The 25,875-nt window shown below is 47.7% G+C and overlaps 1 protein-coding gene across 6 annotated transcripts in view; it reads right to left on the bottom strand.

The window, feature by feature from the left end:
- Positions 1–11,538: 11,538 nt before the first annotated feature.
- Positions 11,539–25,875, bottom strand: part of LOC102458062 (uncharacterized) — a 48,482-nt gene continuing 34,145 nt past the window's right edge. For all 6 annotated transcript variants that reach the window (XM_075911456.1, XM_075911457.1, XM_075911458.1 and 3 more), the window contains one exon: positions 11,539–17,945. In XM_075911456.1, the coding sequence (XP_075767571.1) occupies positions 17,023–17,945 (923 nt within the window). In that variant the 3' untranslated portion in view covers positions 11,539–17,022. The remainder of the gene's footprint in view (positions 17,946–25,875) is intronic.

The following is a 25,875-nucleotide window of genomic DNA, read 5'->3' as shown; positions in this document are numbered from 1 at the left end:
TCTCCCAATCATTAAGCCCATATTGGAAAGAAAGGAGTTGCCACCGGGAATAGCCCAAAGGAAAATTAAGGATTCTACTGAAACTTAATTAGTTAACTGCATAAAAGAATGAGCTCTATATATTGTAACTTTATTTTGTGGGTTTCAAATGAACTAGTTTTATTTTGTTTTAGATTATGTCCTCTTGCTTAAAATTGCAAACAGACAAAGCACAAATTAGTTAGTGCTTGCGTTAGGCATTCAACTTTTAAGGTTAAATTTGCTCTCTAAGAAAACCAAGTTATTGTTTTAAGAATCCAAACTCTGAAACTTCACTGTGTCTATGTTCAAGGCTGAGTTGATAACACTTTTAGCTTGCTCTCAGATCCAAGGTTGTAAGTGGGTGCAGACTGCCTGTCTGTTCTGACGAGGTTTGAAACCAACTGTCCCTCATAAGTAAAACTGTAACATTGTACATATGGTTCTTTTCAGGAAAATAAAAGCTTTTTGCTTGCAGGAACAGTAACTGGCCAAGCCAACCAAGTGATCCTAGATAGTTTGAAGGATCTGTCCAGCTCTGTGTCCACTTCACTAGATCTAACCAGATATTTGGACCAGAGACTGATTAGATTGTTAATTAATAGAACTAAATTAAAGAATTAGAAGGCCAGTATTGAAGAATAAGATAGCTTTGACCACCCAGCCCTGATGGTGGTGAGTCCCCATCTCCCCCGTGCCTACCCATGGGAGTGGGGAAGTAAAGAATCCATGAAGACCCAAAAGCCCACAGATAGCAATGAGGAAACAGATTAGATACTGTGGTGCAAAGATTAAACAATCGGCAGACCCCTACGGGCAGTCCGATCAGTAAGAGATTTCTTCCCTACAGGGAGAACCTCTCCTAGCCACACTGTGCCACTCAAAGATTCTAAATATGCACCTGAAGACACTGTGGTAATCAAACACCCCAGTTTAAGAATGCAAATCCGCGTACTGCACTCCTACAAAGGAAAAGGAGTCTAGACCACTGCAGACGCTAGGCTAACACCAATAACCATTACTGAGGCTTGGATTGTATCCAAGACCGGCGAACTTTTTTGTTTTATTACAAGAAACTGAGGCAATGGCCCTGAACAGTGCTCCAGTGGGATGTATCCCTCCCAGCGCTGGTGTGGATCCAGGGAACCATCATGAACTTTTTGTATATATACCGCTTGCTGTTGCAGCGCTTGCAATCGCTGTTGTTATAGACTGAACTATAGAAAAGAAACCTAAGCTGAAGCAAGACATGGTACTCCAACTCGCCATGGTCTTCTTCCTCATCCCAACTGCTACTGCTGTACCAGAACACCTTACTTGACTCCTCTACTGGACTAGGAATCGAGTTTGTCCCTCTCAGCCCAAAACAACTGATGGAACAAGAGTGACATCTTCCAATGGAGACCGGTATGGTTCGATAACAGCGACCACCGCAATCCTCAAAATAACTTTGGGGGGAGGCAAAGGAAGTGGCAATGGATGGTATGAGGTAAGACATGCTGTAACTAAGAATGTAAACATCTCATAGCTAAATTGGTTAGCCCAACAGCTGAGATTTTCCCTAACTCCTTTTTTTACACTCTGTTATAACCACTGCTCTAACCACTGTAATTTTTGTAATCATTTTTTGCATAACCCTATGTATTGTGCAATGCCTAGTTAAAGCAGCTACCTTTTTTGTGCACATTCGATATACAGCACTAGGAAAGGACCCTAGCCAATTCCTAGATCCTGAACCTTCTATTCCGGCCATCGGGCACATCTAGATTCCCCCAAGGTAGGCAAGAGGTGCTGGTATCACCGCCATCTTTTATCCTGGGATGTGGTGTGTCGTATCAGGGGGTGGAATGTAGCCAGACAGGAACCCCCTTGTAACATCCATTTTTGCTTGCCTGGAGCATACAGGGCACACAGAGCAGAAGGCCCAGGCTGTGTGACCGTGAATGGCTATAAACAGAGATATGCCAATTGCTGACCAAGAGGCTGCCAAGGAGTGCCCTTGACTTAACCCATATTGATACGAACACACATCCATCCACGGGGGGAGGAATCTCTCGCCCAGTAAAAAAAAATGTCTAGTGCTCACAATTTAGTTATCTCTCTTGCAAGTGTAAATTAACTTGAAACTTGCTTGTAAGAACTGGCGCCACAAAACGGACCAGTAGAATTCAGCATCTTAGATAAGAAAGAGAATACGGGCCCCCAGGGATATAAAGATAGGTCCAGCAGCGCATTCTCTTTGAGTGTCAATCTACCATCTATCTGCTGGTCGGGTTAGGTGTTTGATCTCCCGAGGTTCCAAGGGGACGCCCACCTCGTATTCGTCTTTCCTAGGAATTGAGAGACCGGCCCTGGCCTGACACGCTAGAGTCGAGAGGCACAGAAAGAAGTAAAAATTGTACCTGGATGTAGTCCTTTGTTTAAGTATATATATATATATATAGACTTAGAGCTCTTTAAAGATTAAGCTGTCACTTAGTACCATTATTTCTATTTTCTATCTTTATTTTCTTTGTAACCATTTTTAAAATCTGTATTTGTTAGCATTTAAGAAATAGAGCAATAGCCATTGTAACCATATGCTTTTATAAGTCTTTTAATAAACCTGTAACTGTTTAAGCTTTAACCTGACTCCTTCAGTTGCTGTAACAGAACCAAGCACAATTTAAAAGAACTTCAGCCGGTCATAAAAGGACAGACATAAGGAGAGCTTGGGCATTTGGATCTGTGTCACTCCCAGGTGACAAGATCCGTTGGGGCACCTTTCCAGCCTTTCCCAGGCTGCCCGCTGCGAAGGAACCCCTGTGTTCTAGCAGTTAAAATCTAAGGTGTAATAAGCTCTTCCTATATAACGGGGCGTCTGTTGGCCTGCTGGCCACCCTCTGCGACGGGACCCCAGTCCTAGCAGTAAAGACACGAACGTTAAACCTTTTCTCAGAAGCATACACACACACACTGCCCTGACCGTCGGCTGACAATTACAAAGCAGTGCTCTTGCGCGAGAGGGCTTGTTCCGGCGCGGAGCACTGAGTGTGTGCATTACAAAGCAGTGCTCTTGCGCGAGAGGGCTTGTTCCGGCGCGGAGCACTGAGTGTGTGCATTACAAAGCACTGCTCTTGCGCGAGAGGGCTTGTTCCGGCGCGGAGCACTGAGTGTGTGCATTACAAAGCAGTGCTCTTGCGCGAGAGGGCTTGTTCCGGGCGCGGAGCACTGAGTGTGTGCATTACAAAGCAGTGCTCTTGCGCGAGAGGGCTTGTTCCGGCGCGGAGCACTGAGTGTGTGCATTACAAAGCAGTGCTCTTGCGCGAGAGGGCTTGTTCCGGCGCGGAGCACTGAGTGTGTGCATTACAAAGCAGTGCTCTTGCGCGAGAGGGCTTGTTCCGGCGCGGAGCACTGAGTGTGTGCATTACAAAGCAGTGCTCTTGCGCGAGAGGGCTTGTTCCGGCGCGGAGCACTGAGTGTGTGCATTACAAAGCAGTGCTCTTGCGCGAGAGGGCTTGTTCCGGGCGCGGAGCACTGAGTGTGTGCATTACAAAGCAGTGCTCTTGCGCGAGAGGGCTTGTTCCGGCGCGGAGCACTGAGTGTGTGCATTACAAAGCAGTGCTCTTGCGCGAGAGGGCTTGTTCCGGCGCGGAGCACTGAGTGTGTGCATTACAAAGCAGTGCCCTTGCGCGAGAGGGCTTGTTCCGGGCGCGGAGCACTGAGTGTGTGCATTACAAAGCAGTGCTCTTGCGCGAGAGGGCTTGTTCCGGGCGCGGAGCACTGAGTGTGTGCATTACAAAGCAGTGCCCTTGCGCGAGAGGGCTTGTTCCGGGCGCGGAGCACTGAGTGTGTGCATTACAAAGCAGTGCTCTTGCGCGAGAGGGCTTGTTCCGGGCGCGGAGCACTGAGTGTGTGCATTACAAAGCAGTGCCCTTGCGCGAGAGGGCTTGTTCCGGGCGCGGAGCACTGAGTGTGTGCATTACAAAGCAGTGCTCTTGCGCGAGAGGGCTTGTTCCAGCGCGGAGCACTGAGTGTGTGCATTACAAAGCAGTGCTCTTGCGCGAGAGGGCTTGTTCCGGCGCGGAGCACTGAGTGTGTGCATTACAAAGCAGTGCCCTTGCGCGAGAGGGCTTGTTCCGGGCGCGGAGCACTGAGTGTGTGCATTACAAAGCAGTGCTCTTGCGCGAGAGGGCTTGTTCCGGCGCAGAGCACTGAGTGTGTGCATGACAAAGCAGTGCTCTTGCGCGAGAGTGCTTGTTCCGGGCGCGGAGCACTGAGTGTGTGCATTACAAAGCAGTGCTCTTGCGCGAGAGGGCTTGTTCCGGCGGGCGCGGAGCACTGAGTGTGTGCATTACAAAGCAGTGCTCTTGCGCGAGAGGGCTTGTTCCGGCGGGCGCGGAGCACTGAGTGTGTGCATTACAAAGCAGTGCTCTTGCGCGAGAGGGCTTGTTCCGGGCACGGAGCACTGAGTGTGTGCATTACAAAGCAGTGCTCTTGCGCGAGAGGGCTTGTTCCGGCGGGCGCGGAGCACTGAGTGTGTGCATTACAAAGCAGTGCTCTTGCGCGAGAGGGCTTGTTCCGGGCATGGAGCACTGAGTGTGTGCATTACAAAGCAGTGCTCTTGCGCGAGAGGGCTTGTTCCGGCGCGGAGCACTGAGTGTGTGCATTACAAAGCAGTGCTCTTGCGCGAGAGGGCTTGTTCCGGCGCGGAGCACTGAGTGTGTGCATTACAAAGCAGTGCTCTTGTGCGAGAGGGCTTGTTCCGGGCGCGGAGCACTGAGTGTGTGCATTACAAAGCAGTGCTCTTGCGCGAGAGGGCTTGTTCCGGGCGCGGAGCACTGAGTGTGTGCATTACAAAGCAGTGCTCTTGCGCGAGAGGGCTTGTTCCGGGCGCGGAGCACTGAGTGTGTGCATTACAAAGCAGTGCTCTTGCACGAGAGGGCTTGTTCCGGCGGGCGCGGAGCACTGAGTGTGTGCATTACAAAGCAGTGCTCTTGCGCGAGAGGGCTTGTTCCGGCGGGCGCGGAGCACTGAGTGTGTGCATTACAAAGCAGTGCTCTTGCGCGAGAGGGCTTGTTCCGGGCGCGGAGCACTGAGTGTGTGCATTACAAAGCAGTGCTCTTGCGCGAGAGGGCTTGTTCCGGCGCGGAGCACTGAGTGTGTGCATTACAAAGCAGTGCTCTTGCGCGAGAGGGCTTGTTCCGGCGCGGAGCACTGAGTGTGTGCATTACAAAGCAGTGCTCTTGTGCGAGAGGGCTTGTTCCGGGCGCGGAGCACTGAGTGTGTGCATTACAAAGCAGTGCTCTTGCGCGAGAGGGCTTGTTCCGGGCGCGGAGCACTGAGTGTGTGCATTACAAAGCAGTGCTCTTGCGCGAGAGGGCTTGTTCCGGGCGCGGAGCACTGAGTGTGTGCATTACAAAGCAGTGCTCTTGCACGAGAGGGCTTGTTCCGGCGGGCGCGGAGCACTGAGTGTGTGCATTACAAAGCAGTGCTCTTGCGCGAGAGGGCTTGTTCCGGCGGGCGCGGAGCACTGAGTGTGTGCATTACAAAGCAGTGCTCTTGCGCGAGAGGGCTTGTTCCGGGCGCGGAGCACTGAGTGTGTGCATTACAAAGCAGTGCTCTTGCGCGAGAGGGCTTGTTCCGGCGGGCGCGGAGCACTGAGTGTGTGCATTACAAAGCAGTGCTCTTGCGCGAGAGGGCTTGTTCCGGCGGGCGCGGAGCACTGAGTGTGTGCATTACAAAGCAGTGCTCTTGCGCGAGAGGGCTTGTTCCGGGCGCGGAGCACTGAGTGTGTGCATTACAAAGCAGTGCTCTTGCGCGAGAGGGCTTGTTCCGGGCGCGAAGCACTGAGTGTGTGCATTACAAAGTCAGTGCTCTTGCGCGAGAGGGCTTGTTCCGGCGCGGAGCACTGAGTGTGTGCATTACAAAGCAGTGCTCTTGCGCGAGAGGGCTTGTTCCGGCGCGGAGCACTGAGTGTGTGCATTACAAAGCAGTGCTCTTGCGCAAGAGGGCTTGTTCCGGACGCGAAGCACTGACTGTGTACATTACAAAGTCAGTGCTCTTGCGAAATTCAAGCAGCCAGTGTAGACAACTGACAAGGTGCTTTTGCACAAAATCTTGCTAGTCTAGACGCACCCTTTGGGTATGACATAATATTTATTTAAAAATTAAGCCTGGCCACCAAGCCCCCAAAAAGCCCTCATATGGCCGCAGCATCATAACCCACCTAGACCCCAAACCTGAGCCTATCATACACTGGAACCCCCTGTCCTGAGCCTCTCGTACCCCCAAACGCCTGCACTCCCACACCCCCAGTCTTCTGCTAGGACACTCCTGCACCATCCACACACTGCAAATCTGTGTCCTGAGCCCATCATACTCCCAGCCTTCCTTCCCTGAGGCCCTCATGCATCCTCTCAGCCAAAAGCCTGCAGCTTCCTCAGCACCCCAACCCTCCACCTGACCCCAACACTCTCTGATCTTTCAGAAAAGCATTCTGCCAAACTAGACGTGTTTTTCCGAAAATGCTTTTCCGTTAAAAGTTTTCCATTAAAAGCATTTTCGGAAAATCATGCCAGTGTAGACAGAGCCATAGAGTTTTGATTACTTTGGATGGAGTGGCCGCCAGGACACCTATGTTATTCCCTGGAGGCCTCTTTTTTCGACAGAACTCCCTCTTCCGTGTCCATACATGCCTTTTTCCAAAAAAACTTTTTTGGGAAAGGCAATCTTCCTTGTAGAAAGAAGTTTTTCACCATTGGAAAAACCCCTCAGGTTTTTTTTTTACTTTTTGTCAAAAGAATGCAATAGGGCTATGTCTACACTGGCAGCTTCTTGCACAAGAACATCTTGCACAAGAAAACGTCCACACTGCCATGTGCAAGCTGTGCTTTTACGCAAGCACATCCATGGCAGTGTGGACGCTCTCTTGTACAAGAAAGCTCTGACGGCCATTTTAGCCATAGGGCTTTCTTGCGCAAGAAATCCTTGCTGAACGTCCACACTGCCCTCTTGCGCAAGAAGAGCGTAGCTCTTGTGCAAGAAGCCCTCTCTTACCATGCCGTACTGTAAATCTTCTTGCACAAGAGCGGGTGGACAGTGTGGATGCTTTCTGGAAGAACGGCCGTTTCTGCACAATAACCTGCCAGTGTAGACATAGCCTAGCAGTGTGGATGCAAGTATTGTTTTTCTGGAATAATGGCTGTTATTCCGGAAAAATGCTGGAGTGTAGATGTACCCTTGGGCTACATTTACACTGCAGGCTTCTTGTGCAAGAGTTGTTTTGCACAAGAGTTCTTGTGCAAAAGGTCTTCCACAAGCACGCGTCCACACTGCCATGTATTTTTGTGAAAGATGTGCTTTTGCGCAAGAGCGTGCATGGCAGTGTGGACGAGCTTTTGTGCAAGAAAGCTCTGATGGCCATTTTAGCCATAGGGGTTTCTTGAGCAAGAAAATCATGTTGCTTGTCTACACTGCCTTCTTGTGGAAGAGCTCTTGTGCAAGCTTATTCCTCATGGAGAGAGGAATACCTTTTCCGGAAGAAGCCCTGTTTTCCGACGCTGTACTGTAAATTTACTTGCGCAAGAACGCACGTGCAGTATAGACACCTGGCAAGTTTTTGTGCAAGAACAGCTGTTCTTGCGCAAAAAGCCTGCAGTGTAGCCGTAGCCTTACCAGATAGCTATGCTGTATGGACAATGGCCCTTAAGCAGTGCCAATAAACACCTGGGCTGTGTCTAGACTGGCAAGTTTTTCCACAAAATCATCTGCTTTTGCGAAAGAACTTGCCAACTGTCTACACTGGCCGCTTGAATTTCCGGAAAAGCACTGACGATCTCATGTAAGATTGTCAGTGCTTTTCCAGAAATACTATGCTGCTCCCGTTCGGGCAAAAGTCTTTTTCCGAAAGACTTTTGCGCAAAAGGGCCAGTGTAGACTGCTGTAGACAGACTGCTGTAGACTGCTGTAGACAGGCAAAAATGGCGATCGGGGCTTTTTTGAGGAAAACTGCGTCTAGATTGGCCATGGACGCTTTTCCGCAAAAAGTGCTTTTGCAGAAAAGCATCCTGCCAATCTAGACGTGCTTTTCCGAAAATGCTTTTAATGGAAAACTTTTCCGTTAAAAGCATTTTCGGAAAATCATGCCAGTGTAGATGTAGCCCTGAGGAACTCTGCTGCAACCCTGCAGACCAGCAGGTATGCCATGGCTGTTTGCTTTAAAAAGACATGGAAGGTGACTTGTTCATGTGACATATTCCATTTTGGGAGGTACAATCACAATGGATTTCCCTCCGCATGGGCAAGGTTATAAAAGGGGCCATAAGGGTTCCTTCATTTGTTTTCAATCCTGCTCTTCACTCCAGAAGCATCTTTGCTATGGACAAAGGGCCCAGAAGGATTTGTTGACCCATCCTAACAAAGGATGTACTTCAGAGACTTTTAAGATAGCATGCTATTACATCTCTATTAAGAGCCCGCATCAAGAACTTTGTGCTTGGTGTACGTAATATGATTTCCTTAATAATTCTACTCTCAACCTTTTCTTTCTTGCTTGCTTGCTTGCTACAGCTGTTGCATAAATTGCTGGTTTCGTCCCCTTGGAGGCTAGTCTGATTTACCCCAAAAAGAGAGTCCCACTTTCAGGCTGGGTCCAACTCAAGTTTATTGGTTGCAACCAAGGTACGGCTAAGGAACTCAATGTTCAAAGCAGAGCCGACCCTGAGCGTTGGCTAAGCATCCTTTTTATACTTTCTTTAACTTTCTTATCTAATTTGGCACGTCTTGATTTGTTACCTTAGCTTCGTGTTGCAGCGTTATTGGTTAGCATATTTCAACTCTATTCCATTCAGTAACAACCACCAGTATAGCTTACTTAAGCAATAGCAATTAGCAAATTTCCCTAACTCAAGTAATACGTGTAATCCAGTCCTTGAGAAATGGGTCTAAACGGCTAGTTCCCCTTTTTACTACAGCTTCTAAAACATGCGCAATTAGCTAAATGATATGTGCTGTTTCAAGCTTAAGTAATGGAAGGGGGAAGAAGCACACATAGTCTTTACTAAATTTTACTACACAGCTACACTACGAGCTTTGCCGGAAGAGGCAATGCAAATAAAGCGTGGATTAGCATTTTCTCGCTCTTCATTTGCATAATCTCTTCTGGTCCATTTTTGCACACGGGTTTTTGTGCAAAAACAAGCAGTGTGGATGTCTCCTTTTTGTGCAAGATCCTTATGCCATAAGGATCTTGTGCAAAAAGGTTTTTTTGCGCAAGAAGGAAACATCCATACTGCTTGTTTTTGCACAAAAACGGACCGGAAGAGATTATGCAAATGAAGTGCGAGAAAATGCTCATCAGCACTTCACGTGCATTGCCTCTCCCAGCAAAAGCTATAATGTAGACAAAGCCTCTTTCTTGTTAATAAACCAAATTAGATTTTTAGATTAGAAGATTTTCGATGCTAAAGGATTGGTACAGCATGCTCTTTTGACTAAGCTCTGAGGTATATATTGCCCTGGAAATGGCTGGTCCTTTGGAATCGGTAGAACCTGTTCAGATTTTGTGAGATTGTTTTTTATAACCTCTCGCCTGTGTAAGGAGCGGTGTTGGTTGTGGCATAGGTAAAGCTGAAGTGTCTAAGGGGATTGCTTATGTGACTTCTTGCTGGCCAGAGTGGCAGCTGACGTGCTTTTTGTTACTTATTTGGTTCCTTATAGAGGATGACTCCCAGTCTTGGGCTGTAATTAGTTCTAGTTCTAAGCAATTCACCCTGATGTGACCCTCTCAGCAGTGTCCCCAGACCAGTGCTGTAACTAGATAATTTTGTACCTTAGGCAAGAATATAAAATTGTGCCCCCTCATGTGTATATATTCATAGTAGTTATTTTGTAGAAAAAGGGAAAATACACAAACAACAATAATAAAAAAATAACACATTTATTTATTATAGTTACGAGATCTGCATAAACAATCAATTTATACATATAATTATAAAATATCACCATGCCGGGTATTATTAGGTATTTGTTTATAATTGTACTTTGTGTGCTTTTAATGAGGCAAACTAATCAATAATTGTGTTGAAATTAATATTCTTAGCTACCTTGCGTTCTATTGATAAGATGGACATATTTGATAATCTCTCCTGACCCGTGGATGCTCAAAGGTAGTTCTTAATTCATTTTAGTTTACTAAAACTTCTTTTGCAAGAAGCCACAGTCGTTGCCTTGTCCCCTTGATCTGTGTAGCACATTCAAAGCTCTTGGCACTGGCGGCTCAGCAGCATGGGCTCCAGTTTTTGGAGGGGAAACCATGACTCCAACAGGCTATGGGCCTGGACCCTGACCCACAGAACCCTGGGATCATAGCTCCCAGATCCCCAGCTCTAATCACATACCCCTAAGTCCCAGAGCCACTCCCCTGGCAGAGGTGAGACAAGACCCAAGAGTCCTGGCTCCCAGCCTGACACCCCCACCTTACCCCTTGCACCTCTGCCCCTGTGCAGGGCAATCTGAGCCCCTTCTCTGGCCCCGTGCCTGGGAACTGTGCTAGGGCACCTTAAGGTGGCGCTTGGTGCAGCTGAGCCAGTGCCCATCCTCCCATGCCGCTCAGAAGCAGCTGACGTGTTGGGTGGCCACTAGAGTTAGTGACTGTTGGATTGTGGAACGGCAGTGTACAGCCTGACATGTAAACTGTGGGCCGGATGATGCTAATTGTCGGGGGAGGGAAGCAGCGCTGTCTTAAAATAAGTAGTTTTTTATATTATTTTTCTGCACCCCCCTCAGCTATGAACCTGAGGCAAGTGCCTCACTCACCTCGCCCTTGTTACGGCCCTGCCCCAGACTACAGTTATATTACACCTTACTGTTCTAGCCTCCAATCTAGTCGACTCACAACCAACCTGCTGTTACAGTCCCCCCATACCCATGCTTTATGAAATTGACATGCATAACTCCAAGATGCTTTGGACAAAATACCTCATGTATCCTATCAATTTTAATATCACAATCTTCTGGATCTGTATATCTTATTTTGGTGTGTGTGTCATTCTTATATGTAAAGTTAGAAATTTGGGATAGGAAATGGTTTATGGTTTTAAATGTGCAAATTAAAGCCATCAAGGGTGTTTCCAGTGCTGGGACACCTCAGTGGGTAATCACCTGTAAACAGCCTCCTTTATTCTTTAAGTCTAAGCAGTGGTTGATCTTAGGAAGACATGTGATCACACTAACCAGTAGGGTCTGAATAGGTAATTTTCCATGGAAGGGGAGAATGTGAAACAAAGAACTCCCACCTAAAAGGAAGGCTATTTACAATAGTGATAGAAATGTAGCCGTGTTAGTCTGGTGTAACTGAAACAAAATACAGGACTAGGTAGCACTTTAAAGACTAACAAGATGGTTTATTAGATGATGAGCTTTCGTGGGCCAGACCCACTTCCTCAGATCAAATAGTGGAAGAAACTCTTCCACTATTTGATCTGAGGAAGTGGGTCTGGCCCACGAAAGCTCATCATCTAATAAACCATCTTGTTAGTCTTTAAAGTGCTACCTAGTCCTGTATTTTGTTTCAGCTATTTACAATAGAAAGTTTTTAGGTTCTTTGTCTGGCATATCACTCCCAAGAGAATAAACCATACACTCCAGTGAAAAAAAGATCTGTCCTGGTTTGAAGGTTTAGCTGAAATAAGAACAGGGTTAGGATACATTTGCAATACGTTTTAGGATGTTAAAACTAGCCATGCATTTTCTGTTATTTTACATTTGTAATTTGCTTTGCATGTTTTCACTTTGCAACCATTTAAATCCTACTGTTTGTACTTAATACAATTACTTAAGTGTAAGTGTAAATGATTGTTACCTGGGGGAGCAATCAAGTGTGTACATCCTCCTTTCATTGTTAAAGGGAGCTTACCTGAATGATTTATTTGGGGTTCTGATCCCATTTGGGGAGTGGGTTTACTGGAAACTATGCCCAAACTGCATTCTACTTCAACCTGAAGAGTTTCAGTGTCTGCATTGCTCTTTGGAGGAAAGGTCTTTGTCAAGAGAACAAGCACCTCTATTCTGTTTTCAAACTTTCCAATCTTTCAAATTAACAGGATGTGAAGAAGTGATGCAAATGCATAACACACTAGTGCAAAACTAAGAACAAAAGCACAGAATCTACATTTATCTATCTGTGGCTGTGTCTAGACTGGCAAGTTTTTCCGCAAAATCATCTGTTTTTGCGGAAAAACTTGCCAGCTGTCTACACTGGCCGCTTGAATTTCTGGAAAAGCACTGACGATCTCATGTAAGATTGTCAGTGCTTTTCCAGAAATACTATGCTGTTCCCGTTCGGGCAAAAGTCTTTTTCTGAAAGACTTTTGCGCAAAAGGGCCAGTGTAGACAGCAACAATACTGTTTTCCGCAAAAAAGCCCCAATCGCGAAAATGGCCACGGACGCTTTTCTGCAAAAAGTGCTTCTGTGGAAAAGCATCCTGCCAATCTCGACGCACTTTTCCGAAAATGCTTTTAACGGAAAACTTTTCTGTTAAAAGCATTTTTGGAAAATCATGCCAGTGTAGACGTAGCCTGTCTGTCTGAACTTGGAATCTGACACATCTCTTCTTGGTTACCATCACTTACACAGCTTGAAATTCCTTGTTGTCCATCAAAGAAGCCAGACTGAGATCCATGGGAAAGGAATATCTTCTGAACATTCCAACCATTTCTTTCCATGCCTCTTGAAACTTTGGCTCCAAATGGTAAAGGACACATTTTCTCAGTTTAACTTTGGCATCCTCAGGGATTTTAATCAATGCCACTAAACTAGGGAAAGATGTTCTAAACCCAGTTTTACCTGGGCCATAGGTCACAACAGAATCCATCTCTGGAGCAAACAACAAGCAGTGGTATTTACTATTACTAAGAGCTTGCCAAATACTTGGCCTTGGTTAGGGTAAATTTAAACGTGCCTGGAGTAGAATCCTTTACCAAACCACCCAAAATCTCAGTAGTGTTAGTGAGGAAAAACTTCCAGCAACATGTCTAAAGAAACTGATCTGGTGGCACAGGTCTAAATTAGGGACAACATTAGAATCCCTGCAAGCCACCAACGTGAGGTATCAATTAAAAAACAGCTATTCTGGCACATTGCAGGAGAATTTCTTCCCCATGCTGCATACCTGCCTGCCTGCCTTCTTGCATGGGGGTAGGGGGGGGGGCGTGTCCCATGGCTGTGCACCAGCTCCAACTTCTCAGGAAGCGCGAATGCTGCTCCTCCCCTCCCTAAAACAGCCAGCGAGCTTCCTGAGAGGTTGGAGCTGGCACACAATCAGGGACAGCACAGGAAGAAAGGCAGGCACCTCCCAGCACAGGAAGAAAGGCAGGCAGGCAGCATAGGGAAGAAAGTCCCCAGCTGCATGCCAGATCCGGCTTTTCACGAAGTGTGCTGGCTGTTTTGGGGAAGGGAGAAGCAGCACGCATGTTTGCTGAGACGCTGGATCTGGCATGCAGCCAGGGACTCCCCCTCCCCTGCCACAGGAAGCCAGCACTACCTCCATTTTCCCAGGAGGTAGCGTCAGCGTGGGCTCCTTCTTGGGGGGGAATGAGGAGGGGACTGGAATACCTCATGATCAACTGATCGTGCCCCCTACTCGACCGGTAGATCATGATCGATGGATTGGCGACCACAGCTTTACAATATGTCTACACTGCCACAAAGAATAAGTGGCAGCAATTCTCAGATCCTGGGGCTATCAACTTCAGCTCATGATACATTGCTCAGTGCATGATAAAGGTTCAGAAAAGGGCAATAAAAATTATTAGGGGTTTGGAACGGGTCTCATATGAAGAGAGATTAAGAAGACTTGGACTTTTCATCTTAGAAAAGAGGAGACTAAGTGGGGGGGGGGATATGATAGCAGTCTATAAAATCATGACTGGTATGGTAAAAGTGATTAAAGAAAATTATTTACTTATTCCCACAATATAAGATCAAGGGGTCATGAAATTAAATGAATAGGCAGCAGGTTTAAAACGAACAAAAGGAAGTTTTTCTTCACTCAGTGCACAGTCAGCCTGTGGAACACCTTGCCAGAGGATGTGGTGAAGGCTAGAACTTTAACAGGGTTCAAAAAAGAGCAAGATAGATTCATGGAAGTTAGGTCCATGGGTATTAGATGGGATGGGTAGGAAAGGTATCCCTAGCCTTTGTTTCTCTGGTGGGTGACAAGGGAGGGATCATGTGAGGATTACCTGTTGTAATCCCTACCTCTGGGGTATCTGACATTGGCCATTGTCGGCAGACAGGATACTGGGCTAGATGGACCGTTGGTCTGATCCAGCATGGCCGTTCTTACGTTATATTCTTAGTGCTAAAAGCCCCATCCTGAGGCATCAGAGCCTAAGGCCCAACATCAATTGTTTTCTTTGCTATTTTTAGGCCTGTATTATAAGCCCAAGCATGTAGACCTAGGAAGGCTCTAAGCCAGGGGTGTCCAAACTTTTTTCAAAGAGGGCCAGATTTGATGAAGTGAACATGCGTGAGGGCCGACCATTTTGCCTGACATTCTTTGAACCATTAAAATTAAATGCAAATTAACTATTTTATGCAAAGTTTATTGCAGACGGCATACTTTTCATTTCGTCACATGGATGACAAATCTAAACAGGTGTTAAATCACTCTGCCTTTCATATCTGAAGGCCAGATGAAAATATATGTCCTTGGAAGGAAGCTGAAATATATGTCAGGAACATTGTAAAGTACATTACATATTATTGGTAATAAAGGTCGTCTGTCAACTTTTTAAGTTCTAAAAATATGAACAGGAACATAACACCAAGTATATATGTTGTGTCCGAATATATTTATAACTGATTTAGACCAACTGACTAACTGAGATTTTACAATGTATTCATCTCAATACATATGGATTCGTTGGGGGCCATAAAAGATAGATATTGCCAAATTACCTGTGGGGACGTATTAAACCGGAACACGGGCCGCAATTGGCCCGCGGGCCGGACTTTGGACATGCCTGCTCTAAGCCTTGCAACTGCAGGGGTTTTTTTTGGAGTGCAGACATATTCAATTTGTCTAGAAGGGGGAACTCAATACCTGTGACACTCACTCTGCTGACAGTGGGAGATAGCATAAATGTGTCGTCCAGGGCTTATCTGGGCTAGGAAAAGCGATGGGCTGTGTCTAGACTGGCCAGTTTTTCCGGAAAATCAGCCGCTTTTGCAGAAAAACTTGCCAGCTGTCTACACTGGCCACATGAATTTCCGCAAAAGCACTGACTTCCTACTGTAAGAAATCAGTGCTTCTTGCGGAAATACTATTCTGCTCCCGTTCAGGCAAAAGTCCCTTTTGCGCAAAACTCAGATTTGTTTTCCGCCAAAAAGCCCCGATTGCGAAAATGGCGATCAGGGCTTTTTTGCGGAAAAGTGCATCTAGATTGGCACGGACGCTTTTCCGCAAAAAGTACTTTTGCGGAAAAGCGTCCATGCCAATCTAGATGCTCTGTTCCGAAAATGCTTTTAACGGAAAAGTTTTCCATTAAAAGCATTTCCAGAAAATCATGCCAGTCTAGACGCAGCCCTGGAGATTAGGTTAGGCCAAGGGGAAATGTACTAGCCCCTATAGGCCATATCTGTGCTGCAACAAGTGTGTTTTACATCAGGCTAGGTAACATGAGCTAATTATCTCCATGGAAAATCCTAGTGGAGATATGGCCCAGGCAGATTATACCTCAATGTAGCTGGTGGATGTTACCCTTATCTCCCCCCATGAGGCTGATGGACATTCCTGCAGGTGGAGGAACATCACTCTCTCCACTACCAGGACAAAGAAGCTGATACGGGGATAGATAATAAGACAGAAAATGGCATACCGCCTCTATATAAATCCATGGCACACCCGCATCTTGAATACTATGTTCAGATGAGGTCATCCTATCTCAAAAAAGGTAATTTTGGCATTGGAAAAGGTTCCGAAAAGGGCAACAAAAATGATTAGGGGTATGGAATGGCTACCATATGAAGAGAGATTAGTATGCCTGGGACTTCACAGTCTGGCAAAAGAGGGGGACACAACTGAAGTCTATAAAACCATGACTGGTATGGAGAAAGTAAACAAAGAAAAGTTATTTACTTCGTCCCATAACACAAGCACTAGTGGGTCACCAAATGAAATTAATAGGCCACAGGTTTAAAACAAACAAAAAGAAATATTTCTACACACAATGCACTGTTAACCTGTGGAACTCTCTGCCAGAGGATGTTGAGACCAGTGCTATTCAATATGTGGCCCACGGGTGGGAACCAAAACAAAAAAGTAGTCAATATAATGGTCTTCTGTTGATATGCATTTTAGTAGTTAAATTCCTGGACTGTCATTGCTCATTAAAAGTGCTGTCATATGAGTGGAAATTGGGTAAGTATTGCATTTTATTAATATCAGCAGAACTAACTTAAATGGGACCTGTATGTTGTATATTCTTGCCTTAATCTTTGTATTCATGCCCATCAGTGTGAAAAAAGCTATTTGCACATATATTTGCATGTATATGCAACCACACTTAAGTTGCAGCCCTCGGCATGTGCAGTATCATTGTGACCCCCTGCACTTCCAAAGTTGAGTAGCTCTGGCCTAGACTACAACAGGGTTTAAAAAAAAGAACTAGATAAATTCATGGAGGATAGGTGCATCAATGGCTATTAGCTAGGATGGGCAGGGATGGTGTCCCTGGTCTCTGTCAGGGCTGGGAATAGGCGCCAGGGGATGGATCACTTGATTATTCCCTCTGGGGTACCTGGCATCAGCCACTGTTGGAAGACAGGATACTGGGCTAGATGAACCTTTTGCCTGACCCACTATAGGCATCCTTATGTAAAGATGAGCGGCAAAAGGCAAAAGTGGGGGCAGCTGTGATACTGCAACACAACTGGTGCAAATAGCCTTAACGGTCACTATGTGGGAATTAGCAAAAGTATGAACAGCTTCTTTGGCCAGCCCTAGTCAATGTAGATTTGATTTACTCTCCTTTGTGGATCCTCTGATGTCTAATAAGGTTTGAGCGGTCATTGAAGCTTTTCCCACACTTGGAGCATTTAAAGGGCCTATCTCCTGTATGGATGGTCTCATGTCTAATAAGGTCTGAGCTTCGAGTAAAGCATTTCCCGCACTCACAACATTCATAGGGCCGCTCTCCTGTATGGATTCTCCAATGTGTAATAAGGCTGGAACTCACACTGAAGCTTTTTCCACACTCAGAGCATCTGTAGGGTCTCTCCCCGATGTGGGTTCTCTGATGAGTAATGAGGTTTGAACGGTCACTGAAGCTTTTCTCGCACTTGGAGCATTTAAATGGTCTGTCTCCTATGTGGATTGTTTCATGTCTAATAAGGTCTGAGCTCCGAGTGAAACTTTTCCCGCACTCTGAGCACCTATAGGGTCTGTCCCCCATGTGAGTTCTCTGATGCTGAGTAAGGTTTGAACTGTCTGTGAAGCTTTTCCCACAGTCATGGCATTTAAAAGGTCTATTTCCTGTGTGGATTCTCCAATGTTTGATAAGGTTTGAGCGCTGGTTAAAGCTTTTCCCACATTCTGAGCATTTATATGGTCTATTTCCTGTATGGATTCTCCAGTGTGTAATTAGGTTTGAGCGACTACTGAAAGATTTCCCACACTCAGTGCAGGTGTTTTTTCTCTCTCCTGTGGGGATTCTTTGCTGGGTTGTGGTTTCCTGGTGGCCCTTGCCACTTCCTTGACAATCCCTTGACTGATTTCCCTGCTGCCTCTCTGGCCAAAACTGGCTCTGGTGACCTCTTCTCTGCTCACAACTCCAGTGAATATTTCCTTCAAATTTCTCTGAAAGCATCCCAGGTGGTTCCACTTCCTTGTGCTCTTTCTGCAGAGGATTTGCCTCCTTGTTCTTACTCACTGTCCTTTCCTCTGCTGAGATATAGAGAATCCAAACATGAGGCAGGTGTAGGAAGAAAAGTAACCTCAGGGGATGGGGAAAGGGGAAATAATGTACAGTAATGGTTGGAGCAATGGTGAAAGTAAGCTGGTGTGCCCTGGAGCAGCACATGAACAAGAAATTAACCTGCTGGGAGCAGGGCTCTGGATGCTGCTGGCACCTTGAGCAACATCATAGCCATAATGAATGCAGGTTCCAGTCCCGGGAATCCTGCAGCTGGACAAAATAGTCCCTGCCCCCCTGACCAGCCCTGAGCTCCCCCCACAGCCTCCGCAATCCCCTGCCCTGACTGCTACACTCCCCCCACCCAACCACTGCCCTGACTTTTGCACCCCCACTCCATCTCAAATTTTAATTTCTGACAGGGCACTGTCCTATCACAACCATCCCAATCACCTGCCCTGACCTTGGGGGAGTGGATGTATGTTACAATAGGATAGTACCTGTAAGAAATTTAAGTGACTTTCACTTCTGGGCAGGACATGGCAAAAACAAAACCGGGAGCTGAACCTCTCCCATCTTTCTCAGAGAAGAGAGAGTAGGAGATCCCATGCAAACACTCAAGGGAAAAGGAGAGAGGAGGGAGTTACTTTAAGATGTCAGTGAGGACAGGTGGGAAGCTTCATGAGAATGAGACAGATGCTGGGGACAACAATGAACTCAGAGTTCACAAGCTCTTTGTGGGGAATTCCAGCTCTTCTTTTCAGACTCATTAGACAGATTAGAGGGGCAGGCTGGACCCTCTTGAGATAAACAAGAGCAGTGGGAGACAAAACATTCCTCACCTTCTGAAGTACACACCAGGGAGTACACAGGGTGGGGAGCCCCATGCACTGGGCGAACACCAGAGGATTGTCCCAGTCTCCGTGATCATAGTTCAGGAGGTCTCCAATCCCGGTGACTTCTGCCAGGACCAACCTCTGGTGCACCGAGGGGACCTCCACCACCTGAACACGAAGATGGGGATTGTGTAGCAGGGGCTCTGGGAGGAGGTCTGTCCCCATGGTGGCTTCCAAGAACCTGGTCTCTGAAAGCAGCTGCCAGGTCTGGAGGAGGTCCTGGTAGGCTGGCAGCTCAGATTCGTCTTGTGGAAGATCTCTCAAATATAGGAGCTGCTAGTCAGCTCCTGAAGTGGCAAAGGAAAGCATGCGTCGGACTACCTGCACCATATAGGAGCCTCTGCAGGACCTGGAGACAGAGAACATGAACCCGAACATGAACATGAAGAACACGGAGAACATGAACATGAACTGCAGCATCAGTTGCTGGATCTGACCCAGAAAACCCAGGGTGGCCAGAGTATACAGCTGACCTGACAGCAGAGAGCCTTGACGTACTTGCCCACCTGAAGCTGACTAGTGCGGTCAGAGTCCAGTTGATCTTGACCAAGCACTCTGCAGAAGCATACAGCACCTGGAGATACCCCACAAAGTGGGGCCCAAAGCTGAAGGCCTGCAGAGTGCCCAGGAAATACCTGTGGTCCATCCGGTTGAACACCTTCTCCTGATCCAAGGACAGGAGGGTAAACAACAGATCCTCCCTACACCAAGCTCTATGAGATTCTGGACCAGATAAAGGTTACTGAAGATGGTACGGCCCGTGATGGTGTAAGTCTGGTGTGGATGGACCATGTCTGCCAGCACGGACTGCAGTCTCAGTGAGATGGCCTTGGCAATGATTTTACAGTCCATGCTGAGGAGCAAGACTGGACACCAATTCCTCAGATTGCGGAGATCCCCCTTCTTAGACAGCAAGGTGAGCATGGCTTGCCTGCACAACAAAGGGAGGACCCCTCTCTCCAAGGACTGGGCCCAGATGCTGGCAAGGTCCGGGCTGAGGATGTCCCAGAACACACAGTAGAACTTCATGGTCAGCCTGTCCATGCCCAAGGACTTATTGATGAGTATGAGACAGAGGGCTTCCAAGCACTCAGCCAGTGAGAGAGGCAGCTCTAGCCTCCCAGTCATCTATGCTGACCATTGAGAGTTTGTTTCAAAGAACACTGTGGGCGTTGGTCAGATCCAGGGAGAAATGGGAGACGTAGAAGGCTCAAGCCCTCTTGCACATCTCTACCAGATCCATGAGGGGGGTGCCATCCTCTGTCAAAAGGCAGATGATGTGCTTTTTAGATCCCCATCTTTAACTCCAGGGCACAGAAGAAGCGGGCCCGAGTTCCTCCCGCTTCTCCCAGTGTGTCCCACAAAGGGATGGATCTCTGGGATTGGTGGCCAGACACCTCTCTAGCTCTAAAACCTTCTGTTCCAACTGCTCTGTTGCCGCATCCCACTGCTGGGTGGCTCCCCAAGTGTAGTCACACCTTCCCCACATCCCACCACTTTTGTGCTGAGGGAAAGGTGCACTGATTCCCTCACCAGGCCAGCCAGAACTCCCAGAAGGACGCTACAAAGCCCAAGTCCTCCAGCAAGCTATTGTTGAAATGCCAGTAGGCTAGCCTCAGCCCCTCCAAAGAGAGAGAGGCTGTCATGACCACCAATTGGTGGTCCGAGAACAGGGCCAGGGAAATGCTGGAGGAGTGGGCCCGAGAAAGGTGATGACAAGAAAGATAAATGCAATCCAACCTGCAGTGAAACTACCATTGACCCTCCACCCGGACAAAGGTGAATGTGGTGTCCTCGTCCGGGTAGTGATCGCACCAGATGTCCACCACGGTGTTGGTCTATTATCTCCCTAAGGACATCTGCAGCGGCCTGGCACTGCTTGGTCCCCATGCAGTCCCATTCCTCAAGGGTGCAATTGAAATCCCCATCCAGAACCAGGCACTTGTGCGGATCCAGAGAGCCAAGGAAGGCAGATGCCTGCTAGAAGAAGCAAAGCCTTTCCGGACTGGACATCAGGGCGTAGATGTTAACAAGATTTAATGTCAGTTCCTACACCCGAACCTGGAGGTGCAGCAGGAGACTGCACAAACTCAGCGGTCCCCAGAACCTTGGACTGCACATTTGGAGTGTGTCTAGACTACAGGGTTTTGTCGACAAAAGTGGACTTTTGTTGACAAAACTATACCTGCGTCTACACTACCACAGAGTTCTGTCAACATAACGTTGACAGAACTCGGCAGTTTTGTTGATGGCAGTAAACCTCATTCTACGAGGAATAACGCCTTTTGTCGACAGAGTTCTGTCAACAGAAGGCGTTATTGCACCTACACTGTCCTTTGCGTCTACACTCTCATGTCGACAAAGCAAGCCACTTTGTTGACAGAACTGGATGTCGTCTAGACACTCTTTGTCGACAGAAGCTTTGAGAGAACAGGGTTGCCACCCCCAACTTGATGGGTTGACAGATGGCTGAAACAGACCCTGTCCTCCCACTACAGCTGCCAGCTAGCCTCGGTGGCCACAGTGGTGTGGGTCTCTGGCAGGAAAATGACAGAGTACCCCCCCCAAAGGAAGGAGAGCATCTGACACCTGCAGAGACCCAGCCTACAGCCCCAGGTGTTCAGAGTGACAAGGATGAACAGCAGCATTGAGAGGGCTTGGGAAGACCCTTGCTAGCAGGAGTGCTAGCAGTTCCCATTAGGCCCTGCAGCAAACCAAGACTGTTCCCAAATGTGAGTAAGGCATCACGGAAGCTGCGGGTCTGCTGATAGGCCGCAACCTCCCACCACTCAATCCCTTCACTCTCCCCTAAAATGGCCCTTATGGTGGAGACTGAACAAGATGGAAATCTCCCCAGCACTGAAGAGCGACAGACACTTGGTACTTGGAGCCACGGATATCCTCCAAGGAACTACACTTCTGATCCCTCAACACATTGAGCATTGTGGCCTCAGACTAGAGGAACTGAGGGGGAGGGGGACGCATATCTACCTGGCCAGAGGGTTACGCTCAGGAGAGTGGGAGGTAGATGTTGCAAAGCTGCTGTCAGCATTCCCTCAGGACCTTTGTGTTAGCTTGACTGATGTCTGGATTCAAGTGTAATACGCTAGGCCTTATGTCTGCCCATTGCAGTTTGTGAAGACCCACTGAATACTAGTACAGCAACACTTAACTCCTTGAGGGGGCTTTGCCATTGATCCACCTGAGTAAAGGTCCGTGCCCTTTCTTGTCTGGGCCAGGGCATGTTTGTAAATAGGTTTCTAGCAAGAGCCCCAAATTAGTGGTCCTGCTGCTTGTACCTGTCTGTGTGCATATGCTGCTTGCCTCCTCCCCCCATCCCCTCTCCCCGCACAGCCAACCATAAGCCTGTTGGTGCCATGCACTGACTGGGTTGTGTGGCAGTTCACATACCACTAGGCGTAGGAACAGTATGGGAGCAGTACAGCCCAGTGCAAGGGCTTTCTGGTGAATTGGGTTCCCCTACAGTGCCGGGGTTCCTGCTCTATGGTATAACAAAATAGTTCAGCCTCTGAATGCACTTATCAATGAGTGCCATGTCTGCATTACAGCCAGTTAGAGGGCAGGGTTGCACTTGAATGAAAAAACACACATAAGCTCACAGTCCAGGTCAAGTAATATGGGGCTATATTTTATCTTTTGTCCATTCTGTAACAGGCCATTTGCAAGATCAGCAGAAGCTAAGGTTAGCAGATTTCCATGATTGAGACATGATCGTAGCTTATTTATGGATTCCCGGGACTGAAAAGGGGAACTTAGGTATGGGACCCTTCACCAATATAGGATGGTAGGAAAAATACCCTCAAACTCAGCAGATGCATCATTATATAAAAGTCCCAAAATAATTGATTCAGGCTGAGTTGAGTAATCAGGACACAGGATGTGATAGATGACCACAAAAGCCCATGGTAACGAATGAACGTATATGATAATAAGTTGAGAGCAATGATACATTGATCTATAGGAAAAGAACACTTCAACATTAGAAACATCCCCTACTCGATATGCATCAAACATGTTATCGTCAGAGTATAAAAGTGGGACCCCAGGTGAGAGGGGAGAAGAAGATGTAGTCCTTGGATGGACTGGAATGATGGCCCCTGGTTATGGGGAAGGTGAAGATAATGAGAAAGATGATGGGCTAACACCTAAAATTGTTCTAGAAGGAATGTTGTAAGTATATGGTATGGAAATATGGATGTACATTCCCTAGCTTATGAAATTAGGGTGTTTGTTACTGTTCTAACTGTATTAATAAATTATATTTGTAAATATACAAGAGTTTCTATAGTGAGTGTTGCAACTATGCACATCAGGGTTCCCAATCACAGAATAATTGAATACACGGTGTCCCCACGATAAGTCGCCCCGGTATACATCCATTCCACACTAAAGTTGTTGATGTTTGTAAGAACTGATGCATTATAAGTCCTCTCATTTCCTGCTATAAGTCTTGTGAAACACTCTCCCCAATTTGCTTAAATAGACGTCAGCCACAGGGGAAAAAATCCCTGCTTTAAGCTGTTTTACTATAAGTCCAAGTTTTTTGGAACGTATCTTGGACTTATAGTGAGGACGGCCTGTACTAGGCCTGATCCTGGGAAAAACAACCTGTCAACCCTATAAGTGGGTAATTAGAAATTTAAATGTAATCTAGATCAGGCAACAGATTTGGCGTCCCTGGGTGGGCCCTGACGTGCACAGGAATAAAACCTTTCCTGGAACAGGAAACTATTTATGTAATAATCCAAATTGTAATTTAAGTGATTTTTTTAGTCAGGATTTGATGCTAGTCAGAAACACTGTATATCTCACCAAGGACTTCCTTTTCCCTCCTGTGGCGGGGCAGCCCCGCCTCCCCTAAAAAGCCCGTGTCTCCGCACAGACCGGGAAGCGGGGTTTGCGATGCGCCGGGGCAGAAAGCCGCGGAGAGCCCTGGACGGGGAGCAGCGGCGCTCAGAATAAGCGGTGGCTCGGGGGAGCGCAGGATGACGTCAGGGGGGGCGTCATTCCCCCGTGTCCGGCGGGTAATTTAAAAACAAGCCCCATGCCTGAGGGGAGGGCGGCGGAGCCCTGGGGAGTTGGAGCCGAGGAGCGGAGGCAAGTCGGGCCGGAGATCTGGAGACCCTGGGTGAGTTGTAACCTGGGGTCCCCTGGCTAGTCTCGGACAGAGGCTAGGGAAGAAGTGGCCCAGGGCGGGAGCGTGGACCCCGAGAGCAGGGGAGATTAGGGGTTCCAACCTCCTCCGCTAGGTGGGGACGAGAGTTCTGACCTTAGGGTCCTGGGTCGGGGTTCGGAGCGAGGGTGGGCCCGAACCCCCTTCCCTAGCGTGTGGAGGGCAATCGACTGCGTCACGAGATTTGCAATGCGATAAAATTTAATAAATCCGGTAAGTCTAACTCCGCACAAAGGGGTGCATCGGGAAAACAGGGGACATGGACACAGGTGATCCCCTACACCTCCCCCTCAGCTTTTTCTTTGTCTGTAGCACATCACTTACTTTACTTCTATTTTTCTTAACTGATTCATTCTGCAATCGAGGGACTATGTCCTCCAGGGGGAAATGATAGGCATAGATACCAAGGTGCACCCAAGGGCTTGACCATCACACTAATTTGGAATGTCTTGTGAGTGACACATCTCCTACCCATTCATTCCCTGGGGATACTGCAATTGTAATATTGTGATTGTGAAAGGACCCCTCATGGCATTTCAAGGGCATCCTCCTTGGGTATTACAGACTAGTCACTAGAATCTCACAAGTAGGAGATTCCTTGATACACGTGTTAAGGGGGAGTTATTTTGTTAATTGGCCATTAATTAGTTGTTGATAAGTGCTTGTGTCCGGATCCAACAGCCCATCCTGTGTGATGGCAGGGGAGCTGGGTTTGTGGGCACAGAGCTGACGGCCAGTGCCTGGTAAAACCCTTGCCTGGGTTTTTCCCCTTCTGTTGTTAGTTCCCTCAGCTCTCCCGGACCACGGCCCCACGTCAGCTGGAATAGTTTCCACAAAGTCTCTGCTGCGATGACGGTAGGGACAGTGGCGGAGGAAGAAGAGCCCCAGATGAGCTGAGAGCAGGAGAAATGAAAACTGCCTCCTAGGGGCCAATGCCTGAACTAAACGTGGCAACCCCGAGGGTGGCAGCAGTAGGGAAAGGCGAAAGAAGAGATCAGGGAGAGGAGAAAGGGTGGAGGGGGAGGAGGATTAGGAAAAGGAGTAAGAGGAAGGGGTGGAAGGGTAACGGGAATAGAAGGTGGAAATTTGGTTGGGAGAGGGGCTGAGCAGGGAGCAGGGGTGGGGAGTGGAAACAGGGTCAGCAGCCTCTGTGGGAGAGGCACCACAATGCAGTGCCTCCTCTCAGGGCAAGGCATCAGTAGGGGAGGTTAGTGTCTCCCAGCGCCAGGCCCCAGTGAACAGGGAGTGAAGCACCAGAGACCCCAGTGCCAGGGGGGAACTTCTGCCCTCTATAAGTACCCAGGGGCTTAGGCTATGTCTAGACTGCAGGCTTCTTTCGAAAGATCGCGTCTAGACTGCACGCAGAACTTTCGAAAGAGCAAGCCGCTTTTTCGAAAGAAAGCACCCAGTGAGTCTGGATGCTCTCTTTCGAAGAAGCCCTAGTTCCATTCAAGAACGCCTTCGTTCGAAAGAAGCACTTTCCAAAGAAGGCGTTCTTCCTCGTGAAATGAGGTTTACCGCCGTCGAAAGAAAAGCCGCGTTCTTTCGATTTAATTTCGAAAGAACGCGGCTACAGTCTAGACGCAGGTGAAGTTTTTTCGGAAAAAGGCTACTTTTCCCGAAAAAACCCCTGAGTCTGGACACAGCCTTAGTGGCCACATCCGAAGTGCTGCTGCTGGCCAGGCAGATGGTCACACCCTGCGGCAATTCAGAGGCAGGGGGAGAGAAGGATAGTGGGTCAGAAGAAGGAAAGGACAGCTGCCATCCATCTAGAAGATGATTCCCTTCTGAGGCAGTCAGCTTCAAAACTAAGGCCTTAACCTTCTGCAAAAGGAAGGCAAGTACGCCACCCGCCACCACGTGGTCACCCTC

The sequence above is a fragment of the Pelodiscus sinensis genome, chromosome 29 (genome assembly GCF_049634645.1).
Source record: "Pelodiscus sinensis isolate JC-2024 chromosome 29, ASM4963464v1, whole genome shotgun sequence".
NCBI lineage: Eukaryota > Metazoa > Chordata > Testudines > Trionychidae > Pelodiscus > Pelodiscus sinensis.
The sequence above is the reverse complement of the archived record's forward strand: the minus strand, read 5'-3'. Positions and strand labels throughout refer to the sequence as shown.